General features: G+C 42.6%; 1 protein-coding gene across 5 annotated transcripts in view; it reads left to right on the top strand.

Moving 5' to 3' along the window:
• The first annotated feature begins 231 nt into the window (after positions 1-231).
• TPK1 (thiamin pyrophosphokinase 1) overlaps positions 232-9,293 on the top strand; it is a 384,981-nt gene continuing 375,919 nt past the window's right edge. For 3 of the 5 annotated variants that reach the window (XR_011566131.1, XM_019959242.2, XM_070787344.1), the window contains exons 1-2: positions 681-868; positions 1,245-1,303. Coding sequence is in view for 4 of the 5 variants with exons in the window: in XM_019959242.2 (XP_019814801.1) it covers positions 1,261-1,303 (43 nt within the window). In the remaining variant the exon portion in view is untranslated. Of the gene's footprint in view, positions 388-680; positions 869-1,244; positions 1,304-9,293 lie in introns of those variants that run through there. The other 2 variants (XM_019959243.2, XM_019959244.2) reach the window with 2 other exon arrangements.

The raw sequence follows: 9,293 nt of genomic DNA, 5'->3' as shown, positions 1-9,293 counted from the left end.
TTTCTCATCAGCTGTCAGAACCACGATGTATGGGCAACATCAAATACAGAGGGTGGGAACCACGACAGCGGAGGCTAAAAATCAGGTCCTCTAAGAACCTCAAAAGAACAAGTTTAGTCTGGAAAAGATAAAGCCTAGGGAGTCTACTAAGTCTAGAGACCTGGCTCGCTTAGTCCTGGAAGAGGCTGCGTGGCCACAGAAGGAACTCTTCAACTTGTGAATGTTGGAGCGAGCAGAGCTGCAAAAGCAGCTTCAAGTTCCTGCCAACGATAACATTCTGTGATTGTTGCAACCCAGCGAAGACTTTAACGAAGGCGTGCTCCTGAGGCACACGAGCTGCAAGCGGAAGATCAAGGAGAATGAGGATTGAGAAAAAGGGCTCTGTAGGTAACTTGGGACGTTGGCTTGGCTGATGCCAAGCTGACGAAGGATGACGGGGGAAGTTAACGCTTGGCTTGGAGCAAATAGCGGCCTCCAAGCTAAAGTTCAGGGACCAGCGTTCCTCAGAAACACCAGCGATGGCTCCAGGGCAGAACTAGTCTAGAAGAGAGGGCGGCGCGTGAGGGAGCGGGTGGCAGGATAGCCTAAGGTTCCTGCGCCCGAATGCCAGGGACACGCGGTCGGGGGTGGTGGGGGGAGGGGGAGGAAACGTGCGCGGTGGGGGATGGGGTTGGGGGCGGGGCCCCGCGGCTCGCACGCGCCGCAGGCTCCCGGAAGGAGGCGGGGCCGCCTTGCGCGCCCTTCCCTTAAACCTGCGGGGTCTCGGGCCGCGCGCCGCCCAGGCGCCTCAGTCGAGCACCGAGCCGTCGATCACTTGGCTCCCGCAGTCTGCGCTCCGGCTCGCTGGTGGCTCCACCCGCCATATTGTGTAAGTGCGACCGCAGCCCTGTAGCGCCACCCGCGTTCCCGGCGCGTGGGGCTGGGAGCAGGCGGCTCCGGCTCCCTTCGCGTCCCTGGCTCCCTTGGCTTGCCCCGACCCTGGCCCCGGGACGGTGACGGCGGCACGGGGAGGGGCTGGACCCGGCGACTCCGCCGAGGGACGCGAAGCGCGCGCGCTATTTGCGCCTCCGCGCGCACTGGAACGCCGCGCGCCCAGCCTGCCGTGCCCCGGCCCGCACACCGGGAGCGCGGCTCGCTCCGCGGTCCGCCCCGGGGCCGCACGTACTGACGTTTTCGCGTGCTGTTTATTTAGCTAGGAGAAGTTCTAATGTGGCATTTTTATGTTTTTTTTTTTTTTAACGCAGAGACCAGCAATCCGTTATGGAGCATGCCATTACCCCGCTGGACCCCCTGCTTCCCTCTGGTAACTGTATTTCTTCACACGTTTTACAGTGCAGTTGATGTGCAGTCCCCGGTCCCCCACCACAAGCCTTGATAAGGTTAAAAGGGCTGGACTCTAGACCCAGAACGGTGTCCAGTCTGACTCAGATTTCCCACATGTAGGCAGATTACTCAGCCTCTCTTGTGCCTCAGTTTCCTTATCCGGGAAAAAGAAAAAAGGAGCATAGTTTTTAGTCTTTGCGGTGTAGGGTTGCGTGAGGACTAAAAGGTGATGCCCTTCACCTGGAGAAGACTAAGCCCTATCTGTAATGTGAGTTCTCAGGCTTCTAACAATTGGATCAGAAACGTAGACGGAAGGGGTAAAGATCAGTCTTTACTGACTTGACGATTGCCTCACCATTGTGCCCATTTGTCATCCTTTGAAAATACCTGAGGTTACCCAATAATGCTTTCAAGATACAGTAGTCAAGGGTTTTTCTTCAAGTGCGGAGTCATTGTAATTCACACGGAAATATACGGAAGAATGAGTTTTTCTAAGGGAATTGTTAGTCACTTTCATTATCATGTGTAGTAACTGACCCGATTGCTAATTTCATGGTATTAAAACATTTTTTTATGTACCGGTTTTTACTTTTGTTTCTCTTGTGTAGAACTTCTAGTTTATCCGCTCATCAATTTAAATAGAATGCAAAATTCTTTGTAGTGTTTACAGTTTTCTGTAAACCTATGAATTCATGAGTTTTTTGGGGGCAAGTAGTATTGAATCTGGTTTGAACTTGTCAGTTTCCCCACCTTCTGGGAGTATTTATGGTAAAGCAATCAAACGATAATTACAGGGGACCCTGACTCCTTTCTGCCCAGTGACTTGCTGTGCTACATTGTGTACATATACTTTATATCTTACTTTACAGGTAGTAAGGAGCTAGAGTCTGAACCCAGATATGTTGGACTTGTTGAGAGGTTGAGTGTCTAATCATTTTTGAAAACAGCTTTTCCTAGGAAAAGCACTGGCAAACATATGCATTTTGTAATTGAAACTTTGGTAGTTCTCAGTTATCCAAGGGTAGCGGGGACCAACAGTGTTTCCAGGAGTAAACTTGGGGTTCAGCTGGCCTGTTGACTTTCAGATTTGTTGCTAAGCATGAGCACTTTACTGCTGGAAGATTTCTAGTGTTTTCTCAGTTTTAAAGAGATAGGTCATAGAGACAGTGCTACGTAGGAAAGGTTGGAGTAAGGCAACAGGGTTTCTGGGTCTAAGTCTTAGATTTGCTGGTCGTATTTCAGTTTCTTCATCTGTGAAATAGGAATGTTTTTCAGGCTTGTTGTGAGCATAGATGAGTTGTAAAATGTGTAAAGCACTTAGCTTTAATTGTGGTAAGCGATTAGGTTCAGTGGTCAGGCTATCATGGTTGGATTTCAGGGTCAGTGTTGAAATGGAAAGGGCTTCCCAGGTAACTTAGTGGTAAACAGTCTGTCTGCCAGTGCAGGAGAAGCAAGAAACATGGATTCAGTCCCTGGGTTGGGAAGATCCCTGGAGGAAGAAATGGCTTTAGTATACTTGCCTGGAGAATTGCATGGACAGAGAAGCCATAGGGTCGCAAAGAGTTGTACACGACTGAGCGACAGAGCACGACATGCCTGCATGCTGAGATGGAAAAGGTTTGGAGCAGTAGACTAGTAGGAAATAGTAGGAAAGACAGGCAGTTCTGGTCCCTGTGGGTTTAATCAGAGGCTTAGGGAGAAGGCCATGACTCCTCAGGTCAGACATGTGTAGGCTCCACGCTGGGGCAGGCGTACAGGGGAAACGTTAAGGACTGTGAGGTCCTGTATGAAGCACAGATCCACGAGGTAGAATCCTGAACTTCTCTGAGGACAACTGTGGCATTTAGTGGTTTGCCTAGTTTCTTCCTCTTGCTTCTAAGGGTACAATTATTTAGAGATTCCCATCTGATCTCAAACACTGGCCTAGAAACATGGGTTCCCTACAAGTTTACTTTCCTCTAGATAAATGAGGGATATTTAAAAACGGAACAGTGTATCAGGAAGGGGCCCTTGCAATGCCTGGCTCTTAGAGTAATTTGGTAAATATGTGAGGTTAATGTTACGTTTAGAGAGGTTCCCTTCATCAAATATACATTTAATATTTTCTAGCAGAGAGGTAGCTTTTGTATGAATAACTTCTCTGAATGTAATTTTTGGCCTGATGTGCCTGTAATGCTTACCCACATTTCGTGTAACAGACGACCTGACAAGCTGGTTCTCTCTAGGTTCACTAATTGTCAGGTACACCAAAATGCTCACCTGTAATGATCACCAGCAGAGGGAATATAAAATGTTTTAAATCTTTGTTATTTGTAATTCAAGTGTGTGTTAGTCTCTCAGTTGTGTCTGATTCTTTTGTGACCCCGTGGCCTGCCAGGCTCTTCTGTCCATGGAATTCTCCAGGCAAGAATACTAGGGTGGGTTACTCTTTCTTTGTCCAGGGAATCTTCCCAACCCAGGGATCTAAGCTGGGTCTCCTGCATTGTGGGCAGAATCTTTAGCATCTGAGCCACCAGGGAAGCCCAAATTAAGTAAATGGTTATTATTTAAAGAAAAACAACTAACCTAAAACATGAAAGTTTCCTGTAATCCCTCTTCGAGAAATAACCATCATTAACAATTGGCATATATTCTAAAATTTTATTTATGTACACATAACCAATATACTGTTCCTCTTGTTTTAAATAAAATGGATTTATATCGTAAGTTTTGTAAATTATTGTTTTTGAGCAGTGAGTAAAAATATATCAATATTTTATTTCAAACATTGTGTTCTTTGTTCATTTTTTTTTTTTAAGCAGTAGAGTGTTTCTAAATGTTAAAAAAAAATTCAAGTGAGTAAATGTTACAATCTTATTCAGCGATTATTCAGCAATTAATATATTAGGTAGTATCCAGTCTGGCAGATAGAAACTGGAGGAGCTGTGTGAAGTGGTAGACATTATAGGCAGAAATGGGCAGGAACAAGAAAGTTACACGTGCCAAAAGTAGTTTGATTCTAGCAAGGTCTCTTTCCTTTAGGGGATGGTAAAGGGTCTGTCAGGCAGATTACTATGCTAGCACTGATAGAGTGACTTCTGATTGGTTGGTTAAGTTCCCATTTTTGGTAGAGCTGAAACTGTACATAATTGGGTTAATTATTAAGTCTGGGTTTGGTTATGTGGGAGTTAACATAAATGGCTCCATTTTGGGCCTGTTGTTTTTAACACTGCAGGAAAAAGTCCGTCCTACCTAACAGAGGTTGTCATTCTGAAATCTTGTGTGTTTCTAAGTTGTATGTGTGTATAAATAAATATAGGACCTGTTTTAAGCCCTCTCCTGCAGCTTTTTTCACTTACTGCTTTGTTATGGTCTGTATGTATGGGTGTCCCAAGTTTTTCTTTTAATGGGAGGTACAGACACAATGGAAGCAGGCTTTCTTAAAAGACATTTAGACTGTTTCTAGTTTTTATTACTATCTACAATGTGTAACATTGATCGTATTTTTGCATATTTATGTGAGTTGAGAAGGAAATGGCAACCCACTCCAGTATTCTTGCCTGGAGAATCCCAGGGACAAAGGAGCCTGGTGGGCTGCTGTCTATGGGGCCGCAGAGTCGGACACAACTAAAGTGACTTAGCAGCAGCAGCAGTAGCATCAGTAGGATAAATTTCTGGAAATGGAGTCACTGGATCAAAGGATATGTCTGGATTTCTGGTATCTAGAGGAACTGACAACTACCTAGTGTATGCCTTTGATACCAGGTACGGTGGGGGATACACTTGTGATCTCTTCTCTCAGTCTTGTCGGAATTGAGAACAAAACAATATAGATGCTAGTTAGATGTTGAATTTTGTGTGATGGGACCCACATAGGAACTACAGGGACTTGGGAGAAGGGGAGCGGGGCAGGCTGGAGTAGGCAGAGAAATCATGGGTGGACAGATATCAGGTGGGCATACAGAAAAGCACTGGATTTAACTTGTGAGATGCCTGGGAGAAGGACAAGAACGTTGCAGGCCCTGGGCCTTCCTTGATTGAAAGCTCAGTCCTGCATTTGGCTGGGAACTAATTCAGTTCCATCTGGTGACTACTGCTGTGGCTGCTAAGTCGCTTCAGTTGTGTCCGACTCTCTGTGACCCCATAGACGGCAGCCCACCAGGCTCCCCCGTCCCTGGGATTCTCCAGGCAAGAACACTGGAGTGGGTTGCATTTCCTTCTCCAATGCATGAAAGTGAAAAGTGAAAGTGAAGTTGCTCAGTTGTGTCCGACTCTTCACGACCCCATGAACTGCAGCCTACCAGGCTCCTCCGTCCATGGGATTTTCCAGGCAAAGTACTGGAGTGGGTTGCCATTGCCTTCTCCCATCTGGTGACTAGCGAGGAAGAAAGAAGGTTGAGCGAACAGGTGGAGGTTTTGGAAGAATGGTTGAGCAGTGAGGTTAAACCAAACTGTGGAAGACAGAGAAATTTATTGCAGGGTAGGAGATAGAAAGATTTTTGAAAGTTTCTGTGTCCTTCCATCTCTGGAACATTCTCTATGAAACAGCCTTTATATACCTTTAAAACTTGATTAAATTGTGTCATCTATGTCATGGTTCACAATTGCTAATTGTATACAGATTAAAGTCCTTATCCTGACCTCCAAAGGCCCTTCACCATCTGATTCTTAACCACTTTTCCAGAATACTTTTTTTTTTTTTTTTAATCACTCACCTCTGTCCAAGCCAGGCAGAACTCACCACTATTTACTATGTGAACAATGATTGGAGCTTCAATACTTTGACCCTAGTTCATGCTACAGTAATCCCCTGGAGTGTTCATTTTCAGTCCCTAGAATTCTTATTGTGAAGCTTTAGCCATTCTGGGTAAGTAGAGGAATCTCTGATTTTAATTTGCATTTCCTTTATGGCAGAATGCGGATGTTGTCTGTTGTTAATTGTGAAATATTTGTCTCTTGCCACTTTACTTTTTTTCTTCGTATAGTTGACTTATAATGTTTCAGGTGTACAGCAAAGTGATTCAGTTACACCTGCATCTATTAATTATGTCTGTATCTCTATTTCTCAGATTCCTTTCCATCGTATGTTATTATAAGGTGTTGTAATGTGGTATACAGTGGGTCCTTGGCATTTATGTTATATATAGTAGTGTGTACCTATTAATCTTGAAAGTGAAAATTGCTCAGTCGTGTCTGATTCTTTGCGGCCCCATGGACTATACAGTCCATGGAATTCTCTAGGCTAGAATACTGGAGTGGGTAGCCTTTCCCTTCTCCAGGGGGGATCTTCTCAACCCAGGGATCAAACCCAGGTCTCCCTCATTGCACGTGGATTCTTTACCATCTGAGCCATAAGGGAAGCCCAAGAATACTGGAGTGTGTAGCCTATCCCTTTTCCAGTGGATCTTTCCGACGCAGGAATCGAACCCAGGCCTCCTGCATTGCAGGCGGATTCTTTACCGACTGAGCTACCAGGGAAGCCCTGAGCTACCAGAGAAGATTAAGGATTAATCTTAAATCCCTAATTTATCCATTCCCCCTATTTCTCGTTTGGCAGTCGCAAGTTTGCTTCCTATGTTTGTGAGTCTGTTTTGTAAATAAGTTCCTTTGTATCATTTTTTTAGACCCCACATAAATGAGATCATATGATATTTGTCTTTATCTGAGTTAGTATGATAATTTCTAGGTCCATTCATTGTTTTTTTTATGGGGCTGGGTAATGTTGTGTGTGTGTGTGTGTGTCTGTGTGTGTCTGTGTGTACGCACACACACACATCACAGTTAGGCTTCTTCCATGTCTTGGCTATTGTAAATAGTGCTGCTGTGAACATTGAAGTGCATGTGTCTTTTTTCAAATTAAAGTTTTCATCTTTTCTGGTTGTATGCCCAGGAGTGGAATTGCTGGTGCATGCTCAGTTGGCTCAGTCATGTCTGATTCTTTGGGACCCCATGGACTGTAGCCTTCCAGGCTCCTCTGTCCATGGGATTTTTCAGGCAAGAATACTGGAGCTGATTGGCATTTCCTCCTCCAGGGTATCTTCCTGATCCAGGGGTTGAACCCGTGTCTATTGCGTCTCCTGCTTCGGCAGGTGGATTCTTTTACCATTGTGCCCCTTGGGAAGCCCAGGGATGGCTGCATCATATGTTAACTCTAGTGTTAGTTTAAGGAAGCTCCACACTGTTCTCCTTTGTGGCTGCACGAATTTGTATTCTCATTAACAATGCAGGAAGATTTCCTTTCCTCCACACCCTCTCAAGCATTTATTTATTACTTGTAAACTTTTTAATGATGGTCATTCTTGCCATTTTTCTATTGGATTGTCTTTGATTTTTTAAAATTTAATTTGTAGGAGTTTTTCTTTTAATTGAGATATAATTGATATATAATGTATTATTTTTGATTTGATACATGTATATATTGCAAAAGGATTACAAGTAGGAGTTTATGTGTTCTGGATACATAGTTCTTTAAGTCTTGATTTTCTTATCAATGAGATAGAGAGGACACTTTCCAAGGAGAGGTATGAAGATTAAAGAGTATCTGTAAAGCGTTTAATACTGATACATACATTAAGAATGCAGACATTTTATTTATTTTGTTCATTGCCTTAACATTTTATCTAGAGGTTTTTAAAATTGAAAAATATTTAAGCACATATGGTAAGCACATACTATTGCTATTTTAAACTCTGTTAATACAGGTGAGTTTTCCAATATTCTTAAAAATCTGAATTTTTTTTTCTTGTAGTGTCTGTGATCATTTCAGTTTTTATTATGAATCTTTGTCTTTAGAACTCCGTATGCTTGAAAGTAAAATATATTTATTTTAAACACTTTGCAGCTAAAGTAAAAGAGTAAAACCTTCCTCAGGATCATTAACTTACATGTGCTTATTTCACAGACTTAAGACATAGAGCAACCAATTACAGAGACTATGATTTCTAGTTTACTAAAGTACTGGTATTTAGGCATTTTTGTATATTTTTACAACATAGTATATATGCATTATAAAAAGAGATAGATAAAAGATGAAATAAAAATGCGGTATTTCAGCCTCTCGGAGATTGCCACTCTTCTCTCCACTTGGGTACATTTGTTGTGTATACATTGGTATTGATATCCCTCTAGATATTTCTATGTATGAATACACAGACGTTTTTAAACCAAAATGAGAACATAATGTAAGTTGCTTTATTCAGTTCACCACTTTACTTTTCCATGTCAGATTTCAAAGTATCTAATACCCCACCATGTTTAAATTTTCTTATTCTCAAAATAGCTTCCAGATGCTTGTTCCAAACTAGGACTGCCTATGGATCGGGTTCAGGATTTTAAATCTCGAAACATTGTCCCTCATATTTTAAATGTCCTTTAATATTGAGTATTGATAAATAAAGCTTTTATATCCCTTTTAAATTGATCTGATGGAATAAAAAAATACAGTAGTTTTGGTATGAACCATCATTCACTTAAAAATACATGATAAACTCCAACTCAAAAATTCCATTTTATTTTCCCCCATAATTTCATCATAAATTTGTGCTGCTGCTGCTGCTGCTAAGTCACTTCAGTCGTGTCTGACTCTGTGTGACCCCAGAGACGGCAGCCCACCAGGCTCCCCCATCCCTGGGATTCTCCAGGCAAGAACACTGGAGTGGGTTGCCATTTCCTTCTCCAAAATTTGTGCTAGAAAACCTTTTATCTATCACTCTACCTTTCTTTGCAAAAAAATTATATATATTTAAATTTTAAAAAGATTTCTATGACCATAATGCTCTTGGGAGTTATTTATTCTGAGCTGAGTTACCATTGTTGAGGTTTATTATGAATCGAATTACCCTTTTAAATATTATGGGCACACACTTGATCAAATCAGCATAATTATATTACACGTTCTTGTAACAACTAACATTTCTGTAACACTGTGTGCTGGGCATGGTTTTAATACTTCAACACTGTAAAACCTGTAGAAAATTTGTGGGCCTAGAAGT

The sequence above is a fragment of the Bos indicus genome, chromosome 4, assembly GCF_029378745.1.
Source record: "Bos indicus isolate NIAB-ARS_2022 breed Sahiwal x Tharparkar chromosome 4, NIAB-ARS_B.indTharparkar_mat_pri_1.0, whole genome shotgun sequence".
Classification (NCBI taxonomy): domain Eukaryota; kingdom Metazoa; phylum Chordata; class Mammalia; order Artiodactyla; family Bovidae; genus Bos; species Bos indicus.
This window is presented reverse-complemented; position numbering and strand designations above follow the sequence as displayed.